Here is a 27,942-nt window from a genome sequence, read left to right as displayed (position 1 = left end):
GGACAAGTTAGAGCTGCCTTTCAGCCAGAATTTCCATTTGGAAGGTTTGTAGATGCAGAAGCCAAAATGAGAATCTGCTCATTTCATTCTGGGTTCAGCTGGCTAATAGTTCCCCCAAGTGCAATGCGAGATGATGACAATTTTGAACAGTCATTTGCTAAGATGGCTGTCACCCCCGATAATCACATCCTCGTGAAAATGTGTGGCCGCAGCGGTGTGACGAGCGCACTCACCTGCTCGTTCCCATTCCTACTTTATTCAAATACGTCGTCCGCATCTGCGTCGGGATGCGGGTCGTCGTCATATACGCGTCATATGAAGTGAGAGTTGAGTGGGAGATGGACCACAAGAGCTTCTCGCATTCTTTTTTGAGCATCTGCTCAAAAGTCCCTCCGACACTTGACACACATAAATATGTCGGCTTCATGCCATCAACCGCATGTGTGATCACGACGCTATTTTGTACGCAGGGGAACGCGAGCTCGCTGCAAGAGAGGCTGCTCGATATATCGCGTCGATTACATGTCTACTTTTGTGACGCGATACATTTCACGTTGGAACGTGCCGTGATTATCATGAACCTTTCCTGGGGTGCCAGACACACAGCTGAAAGTTGTTGGCCCTAAGCTGCTAATCGTGCGCCGTACGAGTAATCGCAACATTATGTCGGGTTATTAGCGCTCAGTTTTAAATATGTCAGAGGGGCACTCGCTTGAGACGAATGTGCCACCTTGAATCATGACTTTCATTTGCTCTGTGGCAAAGCTCGCAGGTCAATTTATTGTGACATCAAATCAGCCCGCCCCATTAAAACGAGTTGAAAGGCCGTGAATCCGCTCCACTGTCCACAAACCATCGCATTTTTTCAACCGTTTTAAATAAAGAATATATCATACTGTTTTTTTTATAGAAGGATAATAAAACAAAGTAGAATGTAAAGAAAGAAATTGGCTTCGTCAAGTGTAATCCGTGTACATACTGTAGTATCCGTGTGTTGAAATGTGTGCCTTTAAGTGATGTAGTCTCGTGAGTGAGATCATGACACATTTCTAAATAGAAGATGTATTTTTATTGAGATTTCATTGAGCTATCAAGATACACGGTTTTCCACTCACTAACACGAGATATTTTCAGTTTTTGGAATGTAAATAGAAAGTGCAAAGCTAATATGAAATCCATGTGATATTCCTTTGAAATGACTCAGCTCAGTTCAGTAGGATTGCTGGGGGGGGGGGGGGGGCACCAATCCAACCTCTGAGGTTTTTGCAGAACAGGATTGTTTTCTCCAAATCTCCTTTGAAGTGAAGCCGAGCGTTGGGGAGAGGGCGGATACAGTGAGATGTGCTACGAGAAAGAAATTGAAAGTTAGGCCCAGAGACTGATGAGAAAGGAAAGGGATGAATAAAAGTAGAGAAGATGAGAGGGTTGAGGGAGGGAAGCTGAAAGGAGGTCCTGTGAAGCACTGACAGGACTGAGTGCCATAACAAGGAGGTAGGAGTTCCATAAAACCAGAGAGAGATGAGGAAAGATGGACGGCCAAGAAGAATGACCGCAACGTGAAACGCGGGGCGAAAGAAACGTTCAAATTACCTCGACAATCGGGTGCATTGACAGCGGCAAAAGGCAAAAACCTGATGGAATCTCTCGAGAGGAGCCGACGAAAATTGCACATAAGAATGGGATCAAAAGTAGCCTTGTCTGCCACCAAATTCAGCGAACGAGCAAGAGAACTAAATCACACCCCCACCCCCACCTACACACGTACACGCACACACACATCCCATCCCCAACCTCCAACAAAAGCACAAGAAGCCTGATAAGATTTTATTCTGAAACAGATTGTGTATGTTTTTCTGTGTTGATTTAAGTTCGGGCAATAATGAGCACTCAGGAGGCCAAAATGGATTTTAACAGGGGAGAATGCGATAGGATCTGTGTGCCCTCAAACCCCCCCCCCCCCCCTCCCCCTGAGTAGGAGGGACTTCCCAGCGAAACAATTTGTGTCACCGTCAAGTTGGCCTTGACCCCCGCTTGTCACCCCGCTGCTGTCTGCTAAATCTCTTTCACAGCCGATGGACGATTACAGACACACAAATTGTGGGAACACGCTGAGTGGAGACGCACACAAGGACGCGGGCGCTAATAAAACCACGAGGAGATCAAGTACACAGAGGCGCAGGATAGGACTCGCTTGACCTTGCCGCTCTCTCCGTTTCACCCGTGAGGACGGAGGACAGGAGGCGAGATCGGCGGCTTGAGAATGGAAGGAAAGATGCCGTGTCGTACTCGCTCGTCTACCTCAGCGGGATGATGGCAGATGGCAGGTGGCTAAGAGACTTGGACTGCGTGTTCAAGCAGATTTAGAGAGCGGGAGCTGATGGAAAGAGTTAAAATGAGGTTGGAAGAGGAGAAGACGACCGCGGGGCAGAAGAAGACGTGGGTGAGCTGCATCGGAGCGGCCAGAGGAAGACGACGCGGTGAAGACATGGAAATGCCAGGGACAACCAAAAGAAGGCGGGTCATTAAAATCCCGCAAGTCTGGCTGCCCGCCGAAGCCGCCTGCTGCTTATCGCCGCTTATTTACTTTCTGTCCCACAGAAACCTCCGGCAACAAAAAAAAAAAACATTCATCTCTCCCGCTCTGGCCCTCCTCGCCCTCTCCCGGCATCATCAGCCACTGTCTCTGCGCATTTCGTTACTCCGGCCCTCTGTGACCGATGTGCCCGCAAACATCTCAAATGCACGAGACGCCCAAAGTTTAAAAGCAAGCAGATGCAAACTCGCAGAGAAATCTTCCAAAACCCTTCTTGGCATGCCCCCTTTGCTCCGCCGCCTCATTTGCGCTGAACATTTTCTGCGGGCCACGTCAGACTGTTAAGATTGTTTTTCTGTGACGAAGCCTTATTCGCATCCACGCACGGCACAAATAAGTGCGCATCCACATTTGAAATTCATTCCTTTTTTTTCTGGATTTATCTTTTCTTTTTTGAATGGTTTAGTTTTTCTTTTTAATCGGTGAGCGTGCCATTTCCTAAAAAGGCTCCTCATATTGCACCCAATTGAGTTTTGATAGAGCATATGAACAAGGCCGAAGTATAAGTGGAAGTTAATTGGCGAATTAGCATCGCCTTTTGTGGCGCAATTGCTCCTCGACTTCAGTCGTGCCTTCTAATGGACTGTGGGAACTATTCGGTGGGTGGGTTCTTGCTAGTTGCTGCTGTGCTAATTGAGGTTCCTTTCAAAGAAATAAAAATCTCCATCGCACTCATTTTTGTGCTTCCAGTGCAGAACTTAGTATCAAGCCTTGTATATTGGCGCACGTAGACGGACACAGAGATGGTGTGTGCATTTCTTCGATCCGCTTCGCGTTGATCAATTGAGATCATGACACATCAGTATCATCCTTGTTCGGGAGGTGCGTCCCATTTAAGCAGCTGTGAGCTACGTAAGCCGTCCGTTTATGCCCCTGCAGAGTTCCGCCATGTACCCGAGGGACGAGCAAGCTTGTGCTCGTGTCAGTTTGCGGTGATGATTTCCATATGCTCACATTTAAAACGGCTGTCTTATCCTCGGTCACACGCCGGCGGCGAGCCCGGGATTATCCGTGTTTGTTTTCTCACCGGGAGAGATTGTGTTCACATCCGCAGAGGAAGAAAGCGATGAGGGCAAAGAAGAGAGCGAGCGACGTCTTGGTCAGAAGTTGAAAATGGGAAGCTCGCCGCATTTGAGAGTGACATCAGGGAAAGACATAAGACGCGGTGAGGAAAGACGGCATCGGGAGAACAAAGTCAAAAGGGAGATTAAGAAGAAGCTTGGTTCTCTCAACTCTTGGAGTGATGCTGGTTGGCAGAAATGTCCAAAGCCCTTGTCATCAGACAAATGCGATGTACGATTTTGATTTAGAAGCTACGGTAGGACGAAAAAAAAAAAAAAAAAAAGACCAAGGACGGCGGTACACGCGCACAGGAAGTAAAGCTGTCCCTCGAAGAGCCACATGCTCTCCTTGTGTTCAACTGATCATCGACTATTTTGCAAATCATCGATTACAGTGCAGACAGCGAGACCGGAGAACCACCTCAGAACATCGAACCGAGCCCGGCAAGTCGTGTGCATCGATTGTATGCGAGCCAAACACAGACGCGCACACACACTGTAAACTGAGCATGTTTGCCTCCGGGTCAGCTTCTTTGGGGAGGCGTGCATCACGTTTCATTACTCCGGCAAGTAGGTTAGCTAATTAATTTCTCCTAATTATGAGAGGCATTAAAAATGGAAATTACACAGTATGTTCAAACTAGATGATTCTGAATGCCAATTGTTAGGAGGAGGGGGGGGGGGGGGTGACATTACTCTTAATCACAGCATATCAAAGCAATCAATCCCCAGACATCCACATTTCAGAAACACCAAGACTACCTTCGGCCTTCCCGACAGATGGTCATATGCATTCCTTTATGGGGTTTGTGTCTATAGATTTACTGACCGATTCTCGAACCCTTTGACAATTTTAGGTCATCATTATCCTCATGCGGATCCCCGGATCGGTTTGTTTGCATCGCTCTCGATCATCAGACTAAGTGTGTCTGTGTTGAGTTTATTTTTTTTTAATGCCATCGTGTTCATCACAGATGATGCTTGAATTCATGAACAAATCCTGTATTTCTCAAAGCTGTAGAATTTTTTTTTTCTACTTTGGTCAAGGTTCATCTTTGGCTCATCAGACCACAAAACACTCTCAAATCCAAATATTTTGGATGCTCGTCTCGATACTTCTTGGTACGTTTCTGTTTTCCCGGCTAATACATGTCAACTATTTGCATCTTCTGACGTACCCTGTGCTCTTTTCTCATGCAGTCTTTTACAAACAGTAGATTGTGATCTTTGCCAAAGGTGCTTTTTTTGGTTAGTGACGGTTCGGGTGATTGCCTTAAAATCGCTTCCGTCTGCTCTTATTCTGTCAGTGTTTAAATGTTTTCGTGGGTCGTCAGTCCGCCAACGAAACAGGAGACTGTCAGTGACCGACCTTCCGCCGCAATAAAGGCTGATCAATCCATTTTCCATCCCACTTGTTTTACATTAAGTTCAGGAGTAATTGTAGCCTTACACAGTTGATGTCAAGTGAGTGGCGGGTTACGCCACGGTCTGTTGGCCGGTCAGTCACAGAGCGGCTCGATTCACCTGATGTGAGGCAGATGCGCTAATGCATTTCATAATGGCCACTATTATGAATGTTAATCCTTTCTCTCCACACCCACTCAAATGAATTGTAAAAAAGGACCATGAAATTAGTGCATAATAGAAAGAAGAAAAAAACGTGTGCGTGTGTGTTTGCATATTTATGCGTGCGCGTGTCCGTTTTTAGATGAATATATTGTGTGGGTTCTAAACATCAATAATTTATTTTCCATTCGTTGTTCTTTAAAAGCTCCAAATAATATTTCTCCTCATTGAAGATGCCGGATTTTATGCATCTTTTTTAAATGAACAATTGAATGCATTTTAAGCAATGATGGCTTTGTAATGTAATAAATTGTTGCTTTTTTTTTCATACCAACTTTTATGCCATTGTGTTTTCTAACAAAAATGGATGCTTTTTTCTCGGATACATTTCCCCTTACCTACCCTGTATACTTGTTATAAAAGTAAAACCCTAAGAAATCAGTTGCTGACATAACACTTGAGCTGCGGTCCCGCCTGTATTGATGTGGTGACCACCCGCTCCCATTGGCTCATCAGGTCAGGAACCCCAAAACATGTCTACCTCCTCCCCCCTCACATCTTTGTCATCTCCTCACTTCCTCGACGGAATTTCTGGTGGCGGGTGCTAGCATGTAAAGAGAGCGAGGCCTTTTAGGAACGTGCAATGAGATGAGCCCATAATCAACGCAGTCTGCTCGAAGTAACCCCGCGGTGTATATTCCTGTTTCAGTCCGTCGTCAGCAACACGGGAGTGATAGACTGAGAACGTACATCTGTAATGACCTGGTTTGTGACGGAAAAACACCCGCTTTGTCCGCCTCTGTGAATAACACCTATTTGATAGGGCTGCCTTCGTTCGCCAATTTATACGCAGTGGAGGGTCCGCATTAATAAAAAGCGTCTAAATCCAGAGGCTCGAAAAAGTACTGATCAGGCCCGTATGGCACATCATTTTAACAATGACATTGACCCGCCCATGTGTTCTTTTACAACAACCTGTCATGAATTCTATTTAATATAGTTGTGAAGCTTGACAGTATATTTTTTTCATATTCATGAAATCATTAAACTCGCTCACGGGGAAATTGAACTCTCATTTAACTCTGCTTTCTGTTTGTGGTGCCCACCACCCACACAAAGAACCATTCAACAGTAGGCGTACTCATTTGCGGCTCCAATAATACGATCATCTTGCTGACAATATCAGGAAAAACATGAAGAATGACCGAGGCTTAAAATATGTAATTGACGGCCAAGGTGAGAGAAAATGTGGTTGGAGGCAGAGGAATCTAAAAATGTGAAGCGGCGGAACGTGTCAGTGCATGAAAATATTAATGGACGCGAGGCAAATAATTGATGCGGGGAGCAAAACATGGTGCACTTGAGCTTGTGGGTGATAAGTGTTTCCTTTTAGGACGAATGAGGGCTGAAGCTTTTGAGTGTGCGAGGAGGTTTGTTCGAGCTTGCCCCCGATCACCGACACATTAGGAAAAAAAACGAGATGGGCGGGCATCGCTGGGCGGGTGATGGAGCGTGTCAGGGAGAGAGATGGGGGAGGCAGATTGGCATGATGTTGTGCCCGATGATAAAAGGAGGGCGATAGTGATGAGTGTATACTCACAGAGCAAGTGACACCTCCCCTCCCCAGACTGATTTTCGAGTTCTTCCCGTTAATAGGACTCGCGTGAAGAGAACTTTTTTTTCCATCTGCGCCACAACACGCACACGCACGCCCACCGTCTCTTTGTCTTTGCCTCTCTCACCAAACATTTTGTTGTTGCGTTTCCCAACACGTTTGTTTTTTTGTTTTTTTTTTTTACCATCCCCTCTGCGGGTATCCCAGCAATTTGCTTTCTCGTTTCCAATGTAACATTTTTCTTTTTCTTGCTGAAACTGCCGACTTTCTCTGAAGCACTTTGCTGAGGTTTACAGCCCACGGAGAAGGGGATGTGGTGGAATAGAAAATGAGGGATCAGAAATAAAGAGAAGAGGAAGTGGGATATCAATATTCCCAGTGAAGCCTGAACCCTCACAATGATTTTTTTTTTTTTATTCTACCAGAAACTGACAGCAAATATTCCGCGAAGCCTGAGATCCTATTTATCCGCTCCCCGCTCTTCTTTTTCTGTGCCACTCATCAATGAATGATACGTGCTTACAGACATACTTTAAGAACAAGCATAGTGACAGAAGATCTAAAGCCACGTGCAATGAAAAGGAGCCCTCGGAGCAGCTCATAAACACAGCCGCGCTCATGAATGTTTTGTACACCCAAAAATGATCCTGGGTGTGTGTCTGTCGGTCCACTTTGTGTAACAAGCTGCCCTGCCGAGATGATCATAGCTTTCGAGATCTTGCTTTACATATAAGGCCCCTAATCACATGGCCACCGCCGGCAAACGGGTCCCAAAACAAGTCTGGTAACAAGCAAGCAGGACGTGAGCGGGTTCCGTTCCAAAAAGCAATCTCGACGACCACTTTTTGCTGTGACACGAAAGGCTTTCAATTCAATCATAGTGAGGCTCCAAGCAGGTGTCTGCTTGGAGTTGGCATAGTGATGTACTGTCTGTATAAACAGTCAACCGATCATAAAATCACATTTCAAAGTACTAAGTCCAAGTATCGTGCGCCATGATGATGTTTAACTCTTCTTTTGCTTCTTTTAAATGTTCTTTGACAGCAGCTCCTCGCCTCTTGTTATTTTCTCTCACACTAGCACTGGTCAACACATTTTCAGAGATGCAAGTCGACTTTTCTAAAGTATATGTATTTTTTTTTTTTTGCGCTGATTTCGAATCTGACCGTATTTTTTCTCTTGCATCCTCATTTTTCAATAATAATAATATAGTCTGAATTATAATGTTCTATTGGGTAATATTTATGAATGAGGGTTAGGTTCAGTTTTGGGTGGATTATTATTTTTTTTCCCCTGAAACAACGTTAGCTATAAATTACATTACAGGGCAAAATTTTGTATTGCGCAGGCTTTTATGGTCAAGCCTCAAAACAACAACAAAAGAGAAAACATCTCAAAAACCTGACATTGTTTAAATCAACGTCAAAAGTAATCTCTGATTAAAATTCCCTGCAATTCTTTTTTTCCATCTTTCTGCTTTTGATATGCAAACAGACGCTTGCAGTATTGGGAGGCCGAAAATAGCGTGTAAAGGGGGAAAAAAACCAACCTAATTTGCATAGCGCTGCTCTTAAAAGCGTTACAGAGTCCACACTGCAACGTGTCCATCCAAAGCGAACGTGGTTCTACTCTGTGATGCCTCACACGTCATCCAGCCACTGTAACCGCACTCGTTCTCTCTCCAGGCCGTAGACTATGAAAGCCGCAGTTCCTACTCTTTCTCTGTGGAGGTTCTGAATCCCACCGTGGACCCTCGCTTCTTGCGTCGAGGATCGATTAAAGACCGCGCTTCCATCAGAGTAGCGGTGCTGGATGCAGACGAACCTCCGAGGTTCTCCAGGGCACGATATCACATGGACGTTTCCGAAAACTGCCCCCCAGCCTGCACCGTGGGCCGAGTCAGTGCTGTGGACCCAGATACCGGTCTGACGAATAACATCAGGTATAATTGCCACAATCTCAAAATAAAAGGAAATGTACCTCTATCTCTTTCTTGACAATGCTTTTGTTTGACACGCGCAAGGCAATGCTTAAATAGAGCTTTGTTCAGACTTTTTCATGGCCTTTATTTGACAGTTCAAAGTCCTATCGTTCCATCAAACTCCTCATTTCAATATTTTCTCACGCTGGAGCGGCACTACTGTACTTTTTTATGTCTCAGAGGAAGAATTTATTCACAGATCCATTTGTAAATCAGGAATATTCAGCTCCTCGGATAGAAGCTTAGCAACGTTTACCGCTAAACAAATTATTTAAGCTAACCGAAAGCCCACTCGCTGTTCCCCAGGGCCAGAAAGCAACCACGGAAACTTGCACGGATCCTCAGCTTCTTTTGTTGCAAGAGGTTATTCCGATGGTTTTGAGGACGCTAAGGTGGTAATTTGTCGGCAACAAAACTGAATGATGTCCCAATTATCATCGGCAAAAGTGCTAATAGCGATTGTGTGGGAGGAATGATAGTTGATGTTTCAAAAGAGATATTCAAATGATCTGTAGCACTTCAAAAGACTCTCTATCATCTTTGAGAATCTCCCTGTATTAATGCTTTGGCCATTTGAATGCAGACTTTCTCTTATCGCTCCCTCGCACATTGGCGGCCTGTTTTCTTCTGCCGCACGCGCGCTGCTTTTTTCTCTTCCCTTCAGCGTAACTATTTTATTGTACTTTACCTCTCTATGCCCCCCCCCTCTTTTTTTGGTACCTTACTTTACCTCTCCTCTCTCTCTCTCTCTCTCTCTCTATTTTTCTCACTTGCCTTTCTCCAGGTTCTCCATTGATCCTCAGTCAGACCCAGAGGCTCTATTTCGCATCACCCCAGACTCGGGCCTCATCACGACAGCCATGGAATTAGACCGGGAACGTGAGCACTGGCACAACATTACTGTCATTGCCACCCAGAGAGGTTAGAAGTCATTCTTTGCATGTCACTTCACAGGGATACATCATGTGTTCACTCGTTTTACCACCATGGACCCTTTTACCCATTCATCAGTGTGTTTAGTTTTTGGTCATAATTACATGGTGACCGAAAGGCACGGTCTCCCTTGTGCCGCTTAGAATTTCCAAACCAGTCGGAAGACTTGGGTTCATATTTTGTTCCGTCAGTATACTGTGCATTTGGAGTTACGATGAGCCGGGATTCAAACTGAAAAGGGAAAAGCAAAGCAAAGGAAGGAAAGAAAGAGTAGAGCTTATTCAAATCTCAGGGCAGTATAGCGTCACCTCTGAAGTGAACTGTGTCCACTTGCGCTTCACGAAGAATGGCAACTTGATTGACAAACAACCATCTAAAAGAAGCAGAAACTCTTGAGCATGCAGAGTTTTTTGAGCATCGCTTGTTAATTGTGCGTCTTACCAACCACCATCCCTCTTGCATAAGGTTTGCAGAACTCAACATTTACATACATGCAAAATACCTCATTTCCACAACAATCTCCCTCGACAATGTTCCAATACCGTCTCGCCATGGATAAAGTCCGTGGTTTGCCTTGAAAGGTACTCTGGGCTTGTTGTGGGAGCGGTGTTGTGTTGACAGAGTAGCCCAGCGAGTGTCTGTCTGCGGTAATGAGCCCCATCTAATAAACAAACTGCTGGAGACGGTGTTGACGTTGTGCGCAGCAGGTCTCATGATGGCCACGGGCGCACCGTTCACTCCTATGGCATGACAGTACAATAAAAGATGTTTTCGGGAATGGGAAGCAGTCGCACTGTGTGTGTGTGCGTGTGCCCGAATTGTCTCACAACCACAGCCTAAAATGAGGCAGTGGGATGTCGAGCTCAGAATGGGACCGAACATATTTTCAGCGTGGCCGTGAGAGCCCGTTCAAGTGTGTCAATCCAAGTGAATGAGCGACGGAAGACCCTCCGCTAATCCATTTGAACGACATCTCTTGCGTAACTCCATGCAGATTGATTGTTCGCCCCATTCTCACTCTCACAGAGACACATAGGCGCTCTTCGGGCTGTTGTGCCTCAGAACGGAGCAATTTTATGTGTGTCTGGCGCAGTGGAAACATCGGTTATTTTCCAGCTGAGGAGGTGAGAGCTGCAGCAGCAGCCAAATCAGACTTTATATTCAGCAAACTCACTAATGGGATCTGAGTGCGAAGGTTTGGATTAACACCAAAATGCTGGAGTTTACCCACAAGTACAATTGAGCCGTTTTAATGGAGCGCGCATTGCACCTTTGTGTGCATTCACGGGCATGTTTACTGCATCGGGGAATTTTCTTCATGGAATTTTATATTTGGAGCCGTTTGTGTGGACTTTGTGTTGTAAACAATCTGTCTCTTAATTGCTTTTTCAGACAACCCCAGCCAGGTGTCTCGGGTTCTGGTTGCTATCGAGACGTTAGACCTGAATGACAATGCTCCCGAGCTGGACAGGCAATACACCACGGCCATGTGCGATTCATCCACCACTGGAAAGGTAAATATCTTCTCCGTAGGAGCTCGCATATGTTTCAAATGTATGCACGGTGCATTTGGACAAAAGCTTTGGAACGGCGGATCTGTGCACGAAAATGGAATGACATTTCAGATCTGGCATTTCATGAGGAAACAGGATTCTCTCATCGTTTTGCGGATTCACAATCTTCACAAACATTCACAAACATAATTACGAGTACAATCCTATTCAACTATTGATCTACAGAATAGAATACGAATACTTGTGGGCGTGTATATTTTGTCCATTCTTTACCAGGATAGGAATAAATTGGAGCTGAACTGTATGTTGTAATAACCTCCAGGTGAGACATGTATATTTTCTCTCTAGAGTATAATTGCCCGATTTAAATTCCTGAAGTTGACATCCCAAAAGAAAAAAACAAATGCCGAAAGACTGATGATTCGAGTTAGAAATGTGAATATCATCTCATGGACAGAGCCCGAGCAACAGCGTTCTGAATGAGCTGCAGCTGTTTGATGCTCTTTTGAGGGAGTCCAGTCAGAAGACCGTCACAAGAATCAATTCGACAAGAGATAAAAGCATGGCTACGTTTCTCCCGGCCTGCTTGGAGCATCCAACCAACGCTTCATTCTGGATATGTTATTAATGATTGCTTTGATGTGATTGCTCGCAGTCAGGTCAGTCTCTCACCACCAGAAGATTTCTGACTTGGTCTTTCTTTTCGAAAGACGGTGACTCCAGGTGTTTTCTCAGAGCAATCCTCTTTTCTTTAATGCTAAAAACAATGACCTCAGTTTTGTTCAGGATCAGCTCAAGGACATTTAGGTCGATCCAGTTGTTAATCTTCTTGGGACAGTAGCACAATACGTTAACTGAACTCATGTCATTCTGGGACATTGCTAAATCTACTGCATACGTCTGTCATCTGTATGACTGTGATTGCCAACATTAGCGTTCTGAGCGTTCTGAGCATTTGCCCCAAAGGTCACATCGACTGGCTGAACAGAAGGGGTCCAAGGATTGACTCTTGAGGGACCCAACATTGTCAAAATGAATTGCAGTTGAAGTTGCTCTCAAACGTTCTTTCTGATGCCCTATTTTTATGTTTTCATTCTATATTTCTCAGATGGGTTCAGGTCCCACCGAAACCATTGACAGCATCTCTTTGTTCCTAAATTTCCCACTGGACACCACCTTTATTTTGGCTTTGTTACTGAATTCTGTGGCAATGTTGTGGATTTGTTTTTTTCAATTTGGCTTGTGACACTGTGTTTGTTTGTGCAGTTACATGGCTGAGCTGTAGCAAGACCACATGAAAAAAAAAAAAGCGTACGATATCCTCAAAAGGGTTGGGGCGTGTACGCATGTCTGCGTGTGACAAGTCATTAGTCACGACACAATCCAATATTCACACACATCAGCAACTGATACCAGAATGCAAGCAAGATTACTCAAAAGGCCCCTGGTATACTCTCGAGCTCGCAAGGCATGCAAACCTCTTCAGCTTCAGATAATCTCTCAAAAAGGATGTCTTGCATCATAATGACTGTCGTTTTTCATTCAAAAGGAATGACCCATCAGTTTGGGCCGACCCTTTTCGAATCATGTTGTGCCCGCTGCCAAGACAGACTCGTGCAAATGATCTTCCCAAACGGGAAGCCATATAGCGGCGCATACGTGCGAGGCATTTCATGTCAGCCAGTTATTTATTTGGTGTGTATTACACTCGGTTAACACGCGGCGCTATGCTAATTGTTTGGCTTGTTTTGATTTGTGCTGACGCCGGCTAATGGCTTATTGCTCGCTAAAAGCACCGCGTGCGTGTGCGCTTCTCTCATTACTTTCTTTCTCATCTTGCAGCTTTTCCATCCCCCTTCATTCGCGTGCGCTCTCACGCACACGCATTGATGCTCTCCCCTCTATCTCTGGCTTTCAGGTGGTGCAGGTGTTGCGGGCGATTGATAGAGATGAAGGAGGGAATGACAGCACGGTGTATTTCAGCATCCCTCCGGAGTCCAGCGCTGCCCTCAACTTCAGTGTCAGGGACAGTGGTGGTAAGAACTCAATCATCCCCCCCGACTCCGGTTTGTCTTAATCGGAACATGTTGTTTTCTACATTTCAAAGCTCATAATCACACATTTTTCTTTCCGTCTTCCTTTCTTGCCTCCTCCTTTTCACACCTACAGTCCCTTTTCTTTTCTGGTTGAATTCGTTTCTCCTCCCCCATGTGCCTATTCTTCCTACTCTCGTCCTCAGGATCCGTCTTTTGTTTCTGGAGGCCCATTGATTTTCTTGTTATACTCTTCCCTGACGTCTACGCATGCTGTCGAACATAATGCAAAAGTTACGCTCACTTAAGTGCTACTGCAAGTTAAGAAAAATCCAAGCAGTGCCATTCATCGCCTCCGGTTACGAGGTGTTCTTTCGCCTCTAACAAATCCAGTTTTATTATGGCTTTTGACACATCTTAACCAGGGGTGCCAATGATTACGGAGGGCACCATACATTCTGTTCTTATCCCTTCCTGTTGACAATCTTTCATTTATTCTCCAGCTTTGTCTCACACTGCGCTATTATTATGGTTGACGCGTTATTTGCTGTATTCCACTGCACTTGGTTTTCGATTTGGGGGTTGTTTTGACCATCGTGACGCTTAGCATTTTTCATGGAATGTCACCAAATGCATCAGGCTGTATAGAGCCCCACCACTTCTCAAATGGTGCTTCTGATGGTGCAAACGCTCAATAATAATGATGATCAAATTCCATGAGTGAAACTGCCAAATCGCTGACTTTGTTGTAATGGTTTGGGCAGTGCATACCAGGAGTGCGTATTTCCTTTGCTGAACCAGAAATATGATGTGAAATAAAAAGGAATGTCTCGTACTCTATAAAAAAAATTGCTGTCACTCTGTCACGTGTCTGTGGAATTTGAAACCTGAGAGTTGCTGTTGCTGAGCAGAAACAACATAAATCCAAAGGAGAGAGCCGCAGGAGGATGATAGAGCTGTGTAATGTTTTAGCACATAGACGGCAGCAATTCCCAGATGCTGTCCAGAATCGCCCCCATAGGGGCTGTGACTAGCATGGATAGGATCATGGATCAACATTATCACATGAGGCACCTTGCGCCATTGCCTCGGTGCCAAATTATGTTGTTGGATTTTTTTTTTCCAACTTTGAGTTTCTCGCAGAAAAAAAAAGACCAAGACAGTGCAGCAGCTTATGGAAACTCAAACTACATGTGTTGATTTTTGGATCAGTTTATTCTGCGACTATACATAGAAAAGTGAGAAAAATGAGCAAAATGCTGTCAGGGGAAACGACGACGATATTTCCTTCCCTGACACACAATAACATTGCTGTCACCGCTCTTGCCGTGGAGCTCCCACAGATACGGATCTGTGTTCGATTTTCGATCAGGTTGCAAAGCAGGCACCGCAATAGATCTCCATTATAACGAAACCGGAAGAATGTTCAGGAGAAATGAATCGGGGGGGGGGGGGTGATGTTATTCGGACACCATTTGAAAGATCGTCACCTGCATGATCTCTCGACAGGTCCCACGGCAAGCTTGGTCTTGCTGTCCCAGCTGCAGCCGCTGTCCCGTTCTCCGTCTTCCAGCTTAACGTTTTATGTGCCACTGGTTCTAAGAGACGGGACGTCGGGTCTCACCAGCACCGGCACCGTCACGGTGTCCGTCTGCCCCTGCCTGAGAGGAGGGGCAAAGACCGGGGAGAGAGAGACGGGCAAACAGGCCGAGGGCGAATGGGAGCGCGAAAGAGAAGCCGTTTGTCTCCCCCAGCACTCCACATTGCCCTCGCCTGGCCTCAGCACCGCTGCTCTGCTGGCCATATTGGCATGTGTTGCGACGCTCCTGGGTAAGTTCTGTGAATATAGCAGAAGTCAGTCGTGAGCTAATGGGACTGTCATTTAAAACAACAACGTGAATTATGTTTTTGCTTATTTCATTCTAACAACAACACCACGGCATATAAATGATACGTTAATGATACAATTGCAGTAGAACGACCGCAAAACTGTTTTACACAAATCTACATATGAAAAGACAAGTAAATAGACTTTAGCTACATTTATCCTTCACCACATGCCGGCGCGCTTAATCTTCAACTGAGAGTATGAAAGCAGTCGCGTAAATATTTCATAGTCGCAGACGCTTGAAAGGAAGGGTTATTTGTTTATTCCTTTATTTATTTGTTGCTAATCGCCCCTAAAATAACTATTATGCTTGAGTTTCTTGGCTGGCGTCGTGGGTAGCCACACAATGAAATGTCACTTCCACCTGAGCAGGAATTCACAAACGCTCAATTGAATCACGTCCGGGTGCTGAGGAAGTGTTGGGTGGTGGCCAGCGTCGTTGTCATTTCTATTCACTCCGTTGAATCGCCGCTCCTGCCTTGCTGAGAGGGACATTATCATTCTGGATGAGAGCTGTTCAATCACAAAGGGAGGCACGTTTGCGTGAAGGTGATGCGGTGAGGCTTTTTGGCGGACTAAAAGAGTATAAACAAGTCGAGTAAGTTCAAGTATAGGAAAAACGTTTTCGCATTCAACTCAACCCACAGTTTCATCGCATGCAGTGCAATGACAAAAAAAGAAGATTGGACTCCTACAATTATACGCCGAGGATTCTTTCGAAAGCGCAATTACGATCGTCTCTGTTTTGTGACTCGATCACAGACGTGCATGTGACAACAACGTCGATGGGTGATGGATCACAAATGTTTGTTGTTGGCACGATTCATATCCACACCAAATACTTTGACTGCTATGTAGGCTAACTTAGTGGTCGGTGCCTCTCATACTCACAGTAACTCTCCAGCAATATATACTGGACTAACAGTCATAAAAAAACTATTAAAATATTTGTGCATCCAAGGAGCTGTAGGTTTTTTGTTCCCCCCCAGCCAAATGTTAAGCTGTGTTTTGGAACGACGGAGACATGGGACAATCCAGCAAAGCTTCTGTTTGCCTGGCTGGAGCTTAAAGTCAATTACAGAGCAGTGGCTTGCAGCCCGCTGATATGATGCACCTGCCCTCTAACCCGAGGCCTCCTCTGAATTTGTTTTGTCTCACCTCTTTGTCTAACCTTAATGTTTCTCCATCTCCCACCCTCTCGGCCTTCTTTTTATTTCCCCTGTGCCCTCCCCTGACCCCTTTTCATCATTCTTTGTTCGCTTTCATCCCTCAATTTCCTTGGCACCTGCTGCCGTCGCTCCATAGCAGTGAGCGCCCTGTCATTGTCACTGAGGCGTCAGAAGCGCGACTCGCTGTCACCGCTGGAGGACGATGACGTCCGCGAGAACATCATCACGTATGACGACGAGGGCGGCGGCGAGGCCGACACGGCCGCCTTCGATATCGCCGCGCTCCAGAGCGCCCCCCACAGTTCACGCTCACGCGGCTATCGCACGCTGGACAGCAGGAACGTGTAAGTTGCTCTTCTTCATGTTGTCGTGACTCACTTGGGGTTCTTCGAATTATTTACATTCAGAAATGAGGTCCCCGGAAATTGGACATTGATGCAAACCAGTGTGATAAATCAGTTGTGTATGGCATTTTTTTTTTTAATTATTTTTGAACTTGCGGTAATTTCTGAGCGTCTTTCACATGAATTTTCCTGGTCTTAGCCAGCCTTTTTTACATCGAGGGATTCTTTTTTCTGAGCTGCTGTGTCCATTTCCCATTGAAAGTCCCATTAATACCATCCATCCATTCTCCAATCCGCTTTTATCCTCACAAGGGGTGCTGGAGCCTATCCCAGCCGTCTTCGGGCAGTAGGCAGGGGAAACCCTGAACCGGTTGTCATCCAATCACAGGGCCCATTAATACCAAGTCAAATTAATTCAATTGATCGGGTTCGATGCATTTTTTTTTTGGTATTGTGGTAAAATGAGCATCGTGTTATATTTCAATCAACAGCATGTTAGTGTTTCAATTTTAAGAGTAAATTGTAATAACTAAGTTTAAAATAATGACATACTATTGAAGGTGAGTTCTTTCCCAATTTTGTAGCGGCCCCTGGAGGCCACTTTTGTCTATTTTGCCCTAATCGGCAAGTCCTGGCAAAGTTTATGCCCCCGGTGATATAAGCCTATGTACACAAAAAGGTACAATGATGCGTTCATTGGCATGCAGATGTGGCGACCGCGGGCCTCCGAGTCAGTTGGGGAACTGGGATTGGGAAAAAAGATCCACCCCCACCCCCAGTGACGACCGGTTTGTGATCAGGAAATACGTTTGTCCGCGAAGCGCCTCCGCACCCATACCCGTTGACGCTAAGTGGTATTTCGCCCCATGCGTCAACAAACATTCGCACACAAGCGTGTGGTGACACATGTAATTGCAACAGCCCTCATGACTGGCCGCTTTTCACACACTAAAAGGACTCCTGAAAAGGGACAAGTTACTGCTTCAGAGTGGAAGCTTTAATCTCAGCCGGTACGATAAGTGATCCACTTTTGGAAGCGTTCAAGCCGTAACTCCCAGGTCATGATCGGGCACCGTCAAACCGCCGTTGCGGAGTGCTCTCAAGCCGAGCATCCTAACGAGCCGCAATATTGTTTTCATTTTGTTAACGCTTGTTTATGCTGTGCTACATCCATGACTTGTTTGAGCCACTTTGATGTTCCTTGAAACATTTTATTGCCTTTGGTCTAATAATTAGCTCCAGTAAATTCATGCAAGTCCTGTGAAGAGGCCATAAAAACGAAGGAAGGCTGCCTTTAGTTAATCCAACTCATTATTTATTCTTTTGCAATTGAGGGAGGTAGACAGAAGAACATAAGATGCCCTCTCACGAATCATGCAATTCCCCGCAATAGATGATGCTCTTGTAAAGTTGTAAAACTTTTTTTTTTTTTGGCTTGAGGATTTCGACTGCTTGTCAGCTAGCGCTCTGGGTTAGCGGCTGCTTTTTTCAAAGATGGCCACGTAGCACTTGTGCTGTTGTTCGATTTGAGTTGACCTGTTGCTTTCGGCACGGCATCCATGTTGTGAAAAGCCAAAACAAGTGATTAGCGAGTTATCAAGCTCTTATCATCATTGTGGAGAGGTAAAGTCGATGTGTCAGCTCGTCGGTTCGACCCCGCTGCTGTAGTATTTCTGTGTCTGTGTGCATACAAATGTATTTCTGTGCTGCAAAAAAACAAAAAAAACCCAGCAATTATTATCTATATCTGTCAACATTGTTGCAAATTATCACGCATGTCGGATTGAAATTAAATAAACATTTGAGTTTTTGTTTTCCCTGGGATGTTTTTGCATGAATATAAAACTCAAGACAGGTTTGGTATTTTGTTTTTGAGCCGAGCCTAATTAAATGGAAATGACTTGAGGGGGAATAAAAACAATGTGGACATTTGAAGAACACAATTGCAGGCCTACCGTTAAACAATTAGTGTGACTCAGAGAGCGAGCGGGTTTGCTCCAATCAAGGCATATTCCAAAGGTTTGTGTCAGGCAAATGCATCCTTTTAAGACAGCAGCTGTTCAAAAGCCACCGATAAGCACCAAGCAGTGATTTGAAGCTGCTGGTCTCTGGAGTGCCAATAACTTTGCGATGCAGATTCCGAGTCCTTCAAAAGTTTGCAGTCAGGTTCAATCTGTCTTTTGGACATCCTGAACCGATCACACAAAGTGCAGTCAGCTAGGTACAGTTTTGTTTAATGGATGCCACGTTCCAATGTCAGCACAGATGATATTGATGATATTTTATGTTAGAATAATAGCATGTGAGATGATAGGCTCCTGTATATCTCCAATAATCAGCAGTGGGTGACTATTCTACAAGCTACCCATGAAATTATACGTAGTTGAAATCATACTTGGGGGGTTTGGGGGTTTGTTTGTAGCTAATTTTTGTTTCGCAATGTCATTTCATAAACCTCTGAATCTAGCTCCAAGCATATCTGTATAACATCCCCCCCAAATATATATTGCAATTTATTAGTTAAACTCTATTCAAGTAATCAGCTTCCAAATATGATGAAACAATTATTTAGTCCAGGGTCACAAAAAAAAGGTCACATCTGAATGTGGTTTTGTGTCTTCCAGACGCTACACCCAACGCGGACAGGAGAAAACTCGCACCTGCAGCTGGGCTCAGAATCCAGTTGTTGATCACAACTACTCAGGCCCGGGCGGACCCTTTTATGGTCGCCTCTGTTACAGCAGCCACACACTACCTGTGCTACGCCGCACACCGGGCGAAACATTGGAACCAGGTCTGGCAGAGCTTGGATACCGCTTTCCCGGAGGCCAACGGGACCACTCGTTGGTCATCCAAAACCAGGGGGCCATGGTCGGACCCATGGAGTCGGGGCCCGTGTACGTAACCCCCACAGATCTCAGCGCGGGAAGCCGAACGGGAAGCCACGCGGGCAGCCGCGATGGGGCTGCGACCCAGAGTGGCGTCAGCACATCGGATGAAGGAACGCCACGGACTGGTGGCAGCCAGGAGAAACGACGAGGGATGGGAACCTCCAGCAACTGTACTGAGGAGAGCAGCGAAGAAAAAGTCAACCACGGTCATGATATGGACTGGGTGAGCATTGCAGCCGTCCTTTTATTAAGCTTAAACGCACTCTGAATTTGTCGAGCTCTACGTATCGTCTTCCATGCCTCATACGTTGCTCGCTGGAGAGAATTTGATAGCAACCGCATGGAGTATTGAATTTCAATTTAATAATCGTCTACAATGACTTGCGTTACTATTTTAGGTGTGAATCAAATACACAAACGACGTGATCATGAAGTAAGTGGGGAAATATGAACTAATCATTAGGTTGGTGTTGAGCTCATTGTTATTTGGTTGGTCCCAGCCTTGTAATATGTTTCATCTTTTGCAATATGTCCACGAGGTTCAGGACAAAGCTGAGGGGTGGTGATGAGTCAGACACGTCAGCACATTTATTTCCTGCCATTTATTATCTGGTGTTGTGTTTTATTTATTCGGCCGAAGCAGATGCGCTAGTCCTCAGCTTCATTTAATTGTCAAACACTTTATCTCTGAATCACTCCATCTCGCTCTCGTGGTGCAGTGTTAGTTCTTTCTCGTATGCAATGAATCTGTCCACGGCCTCTTCCCACTCTTGACTTTCTTTTCTGTTCGGCGTCCGACTTTCCTTTTGTCTCACTTGTTATTGCCATCGCTCTTGTTCTCCCATATTGGCCATCCTCCGCCCTATTTTGACCAAATCATCCTCCTTCCTCACAGTACTTCACCCTACCCAAACCCTGGACTGAAACCACTCGTGCTCACCTACATCCCATCCAGGTGCAGTCGGAGACACTGCCAAGGGAGCATAACCTTGTCCTGACACGATCCGGCTCCATGATTGGCCAGGGTCATGGCGTAGGAGGCTGGGTGTGCGATTCTGCCACCCTCCCGATGGCGGGGCGGAAGGCCTCCCGTGCTGGCCTCTCTCCAAAAGGTGCCGAGTCGGAATGCAACGGAGGAGGCGGAAGCGGAAGCGGGGCAACCTCTACCGACGGACAACACAAAGCTAGCAATGTTCGCAACTACGCCACCGTTTTGCAGGGGGAGGTACGCAGGCAGAAGGAGCCCCCCGGCAGTCTGGAGAGGGGAGGACTCGAGCTGGGGAGCAACTTTGTGGTGGCGAGGCCAGAAAGAGAAGGTGGTGGCATACCACTGACTGGTAGTCCAACTGTCTACCCGGAGTCACCCGGCTTGATTGGAGACTGGCGTGACCGGGTGGCTTTGGGTGGCTATGTGTTGGCGAGAATGGATATGACCCCCCAGCTTTTGCCCTTCCCCGGTCAGCCTCGGGGAGCTTACGGGGGAGTGCTGGGCGTTGGCCCCGGTTGGGTTCCTGGTATTGAAGCGGCCAGAGCAGCACCGGGGACCGGGGCTCCCCCTCTGGCTCTGAGGGTTGGCGAATTCCTACGCCTACGTCTCGCCCAGGTCACATTTGACCCCTCGCAACCACCGTATGACTCGGTGCAGATCTACGGTCTGGAGGGTACCGGGTCCCGCGCCGGATCGCTGAGCTCACTCGAGAGCGAAGGAGAGAAGGACGCAGACAAGGAGGACTGGGGTGCCGGATTGGAAGAGTGGGGGCCCCGCTTCCACAAGTTAGCTCAGCTCTTCCGAGACCGAGAGAAAGAGAAAGAAGAAAAGGAACAAGTTGAAGATGGTGCCAAAGAGGAGAAAGAGAAGCCCGATAAAAGAGGGGGGCAAAGGAAGGAGAGAGGGGTCGATGTGAAGGGAAAGACTGAGGAAGGATAAAAGAAGAAAAATAGGGGTAAAGGGGCGAAAGAGGAAGGGAGGGGAGAGAATGATGAAAAGACTACCAGAACCAGACTAATGTGACGAGAAGTTAAAGGGGAGAAAGATGAAGAGGCAAAGTAATAAAAAGAGACAGAGAGAAACGAGCCCAGGGAGGGTGAAGAACGCGAAGGGAAGGGGAGGCAGTGATTGATGTAATTTAAAGCAATAAGTGTTGAAGCACTGATATGGTCAAGCACAGATACCGAGACAATGCACAGGATGCTTCTGCTGCCGGCGACAGCTATTTGTTCAAACTTTGGACAGAGGAAAAAAAAAACAACCCAAATAAACAGTGCACGATTGAATCTGGCGTGTACACGTGCAGTGGCAAACCGCGGGGGAAACAGGTTGTCCTTTTAACTCTGTGTTTCGAAGGTCGGGGAGAAAGTAGGAAGAAGCTTGCGATTGTCTTTTCTGAGCGGACGTACAGTATGTGTGTGTATGTTAAACAAAGACAAAGCGCGAAATGGTCATTCTCAAAAATAACTGCAAGATGACTAAAGAATAAAAAAAATATACAGTGATACCTTGACTTTAGAGTTCAGTTTGTTCCCGGACCTCTTTGCTCAAATCACTCCCATGTCAAATCAGCTTTCCCCATTAAAATGAACGGAAATGCCAACAATCTGTTCCGGCAACCCAAAAACAGCCACCAAAACTTGTAACAGGTTTTTCCTAGAGCAGGATTCACTGACTTCTCGTAAGACTCGTGAGTTCAGGTATCACTGTATGCTATTTTGCAGATACATTGCCGTGAATAGAATGTGAACTGCTTTTCTTGAAGATTTTTGGTTGGTTTTCAGAGCTGGCTGTTGACTATTAGCCGTGTACTCTCACACATCCATGCGTCAGTAAATACAGTTTCCGATCATTTCAGTGTTGTGTATGATATGAACGAAAATTAATGCAGTTTTAGCCCTCAAAATAAGACACTGCTTAAAACTTAACATTCCTCCCCACCAGCCTTATGCGACGGGTGGTTCGAATGTCAGACGACTTAGTCCGTGTCCCTATGAGTTGCGAACCGTACATTGCAAGCAAACTTTTATAAAGGCTGCACATACCTCATTCACTGCAATGTATCTGTTCTATATTTTATTTTTCTCTGGGATTTATTCCTGGGCTACGATGAGATATGACATCCCGAACAGCAAAGACATGAAAATAGGATTGAATATATATTTAAATATAAAGTGATAATATATAGGCAGAGGCGGTTGAGGAATGAGACCACTGTCAAAAAATAACAATGAAAAACTATATATAAAAAAAAACATTTTATTCAATTTCCAATGGCAGAATGGTCAATTTTTCAGCTTTCCGCTTCATTCTAAATGGAAACGACGACTCAAATAGAGAAAAAGACTCCTTTCAGTCCTCGAGGAAAACAGACATTGTGAAGATTTCATGATGCGATCCCCGCTCCAGCCCCACGCTCCCTCTCGTTGCCCATCTTTTAGTGGTTCGGTGTTGCTATGTTTACAAAGACGCGCACGTAGGCACACGTGGAACTCATTGACACACTTTGGCTTGGATTGTACCGCAGTCAGTTCTAAAAGCAAACGCATCGACTCTATGGAGCAACGACGAGTCGGTGACTGATCCCGTAAATGTTTTCTAGAAGAACTATTTTTTATGTGGAAACAAACAGCCCCATGTGTCTCACCTGATGCGTCTTGAGGGCACAGACTGCATGACTTTTGGGAAAAGGGTTGAAGACCAAAACGCTTCGTCCAGATCCCACTTGAGAATTCAGACCGCCCAAATGAATTTCCTCCTCGTCCTTTCAACAACACCGTGACGACTCTTTTGCTTTTCCTGTAAAAGGTCGGGATGCAAATGATTTTTCAAGCCTGAACTGCACTTTCATACTGTGTCATAGATGGTGATTTATGTTCAAGATTGTAGTTGTCTTTATAAGATGTGGATTAAGGAAATGCTGCAAGCGTTTGACGGTGTGTAAAAACAAATTAAATGTAAACTAGCGCTGGATACTATTGCAGAGAGAGAGAGAGAGAGAGAGAATAATAAATGAATTTTGTTTACCTTAAGCAGAAGCAGAATTTACTGTACATGTCCAAATGGATCACTGTTTAGGACGGTCTGTATGTACTGTAGATTAGAAACAAAAAAAAAAAAAACGAAATTGGATTCGACGGCGGCGTGGAGTGAACAAGACGCCCGATTGTGTTTCGTGACAACTCCGAGCCGCTCGCTGGGACTCGTGCCCTCGGAGTGAAGTTTACTGTGCAAAATCTTAGTCAATGGATGCTTCAGCACGGTCTGGTCCCACCGAGAAACCTTCTTTGATGAAAAGGCAGTCAAGTGGATAGAAAGTCTATTAAAATGCTAAAATAAAAATCCAGTTGAAATAGTTTTCCCCCAACTGTCGGCTAACACCCTGATATGGAATTAAGAATTGGTTTCAAGGGCATCGTTGTCCGCGTTGCATTGCCTGAGAGGTCTGGAAATTGTTCATGCAGCCGAACCTCTTTTCAAGGTATCCACGTTTTCACCGCTATAACGTTCACATCTCAAAGTCCCGATTTCCCGTCATTCATTTTCCATTTGCCGATTTTGCCGACACCAATCACCTTTATAACCTAAACTTCAATAATCACGACCAGGTTTGTTTCCCACAAAATAGTGAAAAGGCTTTCGCGACGACAAAACGTGGGAAGCTAACTGCCGCCGCGACCTTGCTTAGGAACAAATGTACAGCCCGAGATTGCCCTCCGTTGCTTAGCAACGCGGCTGATCGACTAGTTACGCCGTCGTCCTTCCGGCAGCGCACACGCTCTGAAAACAACGTCAGGTAAACGGAAGCAAGTCTCGCTGTCTGTGAAGGCTGACATTGTCTCTCACTTTCGAAAGGGCGTCTCCCACAAACTGAGCCGAGACTGCGAATTGGCAAAGATTTCGACAATCATCCGTAATGGCAACAAAAATCACAGTAGACTTCGAGGCCGACAGATTGAAAGATGATCCGATCCCTATTTATACACATTTATGATTTTCCTCGGTGTAAAGGTTCAAAAAAGATTTTTTGGACAGTTTTCCTATCAGGTTGGAAATGTATTAGTGCACAGATGTTTAGCAAAAGGAAGCTTTGTTGTGCCATTAAAAAACAAACAAACAACAACAACAAAAAAAACATTCCTCCTTGCCTTGTAAAGCATCCTTGATCTACTGCCTTTTTTACTGGAGTCCACTGTGTTGGACCAACACCGCTCTCGCGCTGGTCCGACGACATGATGAATTCAACCTCATATACTGTAGACCTGTTTTTCTGAGCCACAGAATCAAACGATGGATGAACTGGATGAAGTGAACCAAGATACAAATACAGTTGGAAAGCAGCGGGGGTGCACAACGTCATTGGATATTTATGTTGGACTATATTTTGGAGTTTCTGCAGTTCAGAAAAGGTCCAGAAAATCCCATACATCCTTTTATAGGTTCGAAACATTTATCTCCAAATAAATATATATATATATATATATATTTTTTTTCAACACGTGTTGGCCTCGATTTGACACGGACACACAAATACAGGAACAGAGGGGCACCAAATCGCAAGGGAATTGGCTCAACTGAAGTGCACCGTGAAAGGACTTGTTGTTTTACACACGAGCCGCACATGCAAAATTGGCTGCCGGTCTTTCGTATCGCTTATTGGTCTAATTCAAAGCCCGAAAGTGTTTGCTTGGTTCAAATCAAAGCAATGCGTCTCTGGAGTTATGCAGCACGGCAACAAACAAAACCACTTGAAAGAAGTGATTATTCAACCTCGTGAGCGAGATGAATTGATTCCATCAAAGGTGTGATGTGATTAACCGACTAAGTTGCATCGATTTGGATAAAAGTACGCGCGCGCGCTGCTGCTCCCCACAGCTCTTACTGCTCTACAGAGTAGCGGATTAGATTTGTTTAGAACAGGAAATCAGGACTAAATCAGGATCCCTGCATCTCCGTTTGAAGGTTGCTCTGTCAATGTTTGAATGGATGCCATGAAATGCTTTTTCATCCAACTTTACCTTAAAGATCCAATCGGTTTTGCACCCCCGCCTGGCGTCATGGCTCCCACGTGATGTTGATACCGTTTTACAGTTGCGTGCTGTACATGTACGTGCTTCTTTCCGTTGTACTTTTTCTTTTTGGAAATTTGAATTAAAAAAAAAAGGTACTATTTCAAAGAGATGAATCAGGCCCACCTTGTGCTTCTTCCGCTGTCTCGCAAATTTCCGGATAATCAGAGTTCTGCTGCTTAAATTTGCTCTGCGAGTGAGTGCGCGTGTGGTACGGAGAGATAAATAGAGAGCGAACAACTGAGAGCACTGTGGAGCACATGCAAATGTGGGCTCACAAGTCTTGTGAGTCTGCGGGTGTGTCTTGTCAAATTGGCCCCTTGAAATGTCTGAACCATAAACTGCATGAATGTGTGCGTCTGCGACTGCTTGTGTGTCTTCCGCAGGATGAAGGAGAAGCATCGCTGCTCTGATTCAGGGGATGTGAGAACTGTGACGGAGGGCCGAGTTCCACGCAGCATTGAGGCTTGCGGATGAAAGTTGACGTTGGGTCGTTTTTTTTTTCAACGGCAAAAAAAAAAAAAGAAGCAAGAGTTTAACTTAAATTTTTAAATCCAAAAGCAGCAGCAATTATATAGAAGACATGTCGGATGGAACTGTGATACGAGGTCCTGAATGGAACTCTGCCGGGCTCATTCTGCAGCGTTTGTTACAAATGATGGCTTAAGGGGTTGCGCGCCATTGCCGTGCGACTGAATGGCTGGTTAAAAAGATTTATTCAAATAATCGCACGTGAATGCGGGGGCGCGGGGGGGGGGATTATTTCTACACGATGGTTTCGAAAATGATCGCGTTTGCCGGGTCTCCGCTTGATCACAACGATAATACCCGCCTCAAGTCAGAAACAAGAGGCGGATGCGGGAGCATATTAGCAGTTGATCTGCAATAATATTGCATCAAACTGAATTTGCGATTAGTTTTGAAATGATCCTCCGGTGTGCTTCATTGTTATACGGTGACAGCGAGCGACAGACAGACAGAGAAACCTAAATGTGAGATTTATGAGTCAAAAAAGGATGGAAAGTCATTTGGAGGCTAGCAGAGCTTTGACTTCTCTGACTGGCTGTGTCTGCTACGCACGCAGGCCCGCGTGCGCATGCACATTGCAACCAAACTGATAAAACATATTCACCTGGAACCAAACAACATTCTCATCGATTTACAACTCCCATAGGTGTGTTTATTATCAGGCTCCCTCAAGCATCAACATGGCAATGCGGCATTCTCGGCGAGATCTGCTGTCATCGCACTGTCAATAATTGCGGTGTGCATCATTGATGAGAGCAGAATGGCAGGACGGGAGATAAAATGTACTCTGCGTACAGCTGGGAATGACACTGTTGATGCCACTCCAAAGAAACGTGCGTGCGCACACACTTTCATCGTCCTGCTTGATTGCATCACATGGCTCTCAGGTTAGTGCGTGCGTGCGTGTGTGTGTGTGTCTGTGTGTGTGCGCATGTACTGAATTCAAGTACAGAGATTCTTCATTCTGTTTGAACCTTACTCTGAATCCCTTTGGCACTTCTGCATCGTGGAAATGTGTGAATGTGCGAATGTGCGTGTGCGTGCTCCTACACTTGCAGCCATTCGTTTTTTGGATTTCTCTAATAATTCGAAGCTTTTACCGCTGGCTTTTAAGCCATCCGAGTTTTTGAAGAACTGACGTTGAGCGAACCGAAGATACAGTCGAACGTCGTTTCAACCTTAAAATGTATATTAACAACACGGCAGAAATATATACAGTGATGCCTCACTATTTCGCAGTTCGTTTATCGCGGCTTCAGTGCATCGCGGATTTTTCAAACATATTCATAAAAAAATATATATATACAGTATATTTGTTTTTCATATACCTGTACATGAAGTACAGTACTGTATATGTTCCTCTATGTGACTCGCTGTTGTTTTGCTGACTTTCGCAGCTTCTCGTGGACCGTTTGCGGACTTAAAAATAAAAAAACCTTTTTTTTTTCAAATATGTTAATTGGCCGCTACTTCACTGCTTTTCGTTTATCGCGGGTAGTTTTGGTCCCCATTAACCACGATAAACGAGGGATTACTGTATACGTAAAAAGTGTGACTTCAGCAGGAGAGATGAAGCGCAGGAGATCAGTTGCTGAATCATGCCAAAATGGCTCGCTCCAGGCACCTCCGACACAACACCACTTTACGGCAGCCTGTCGCGAAAACAATCACGCACGGCTGGCACTCCACTGTTCCTACAGTGCCCCCTGCTGTCTAATTATATACATACATAGATTTTAAATCAACCTGGAGAAAAGGTTTCCTCTAAA

The 27,942-nt window shown here is 45.4% G+C and overlaps 1 protein-coding gene across 2 annotated transcripts in view; it reads left to right on the top strand.

Annotated features, from left to right (window-relative positions):
• The window catches only part of cdh24b (cadherin 24, type 2b), a 112,546-nt gene extending 86,785 nt beyond the window's left edge, over positions 1–25,761 (top strand). Inside the window, exons 8-15 of one of the 2 annotated variants that reach the window (XM_086129092.1) lie at positions 8,521–8,777; positions 9,601–9,737; positions 11,142–11,263; positions 13,182–13,299; positions 14,806–15,126; positions 16,490–16,697; positions 19,322–19,811; positions 20,544–25,761. In XM_086129092.1, coding sequence (XP_085985218.1) covers positions 8,521–8,777; positions 9,601–9,737; positions 11,142–11,263; positions 13,182–13,299; positions 14,806–15,126; positions 16,490–16,697; positions 19,322–19,811; positions 20,544–21,515 — 2,625 coding nt within the window. In that variant the 3' untranslated portion in view covers positions 21,516–25,761. Of the gene's footprint in view, positions 1–8,520; positions 8,778–9,600; positions 9,738–11,141; positions 11,264–13,181; positions 13,300–14,805; positions 15,127–16,489; positions 16,698–19,321; positions 19,812–20,483 lie in introns of both variants that reach the window. The other variant, XM_086129091.1, reaches the window with a different exon arrangement.
• The last annotated feature ends 2,181 nt before the right edge of the window (positions 25,762–27,942 follow it).

This window comes from Hippocampus guttulatus, chromosome 14 (assembly GCF_054856545.1).
Source record: "Hippocampus guttulatus isolate MCC_2025c chromosome 14, RoL_Hgut_1.0, whole genome shotgun sequence".
NCBI classification, from domain to species: domain Eukaryota; kingdom Metazoa; phylum Chordata; class Actinopteri; order Syngnathiformes; family Syngnathidae; genus Hippocampus; species Hippocampus guttulatus.
The sequence above is the reverse complement of the archived record's forward strand: the minus strand, read 5'-3'. Positions and strand labels throughout refer to the sequence as shown.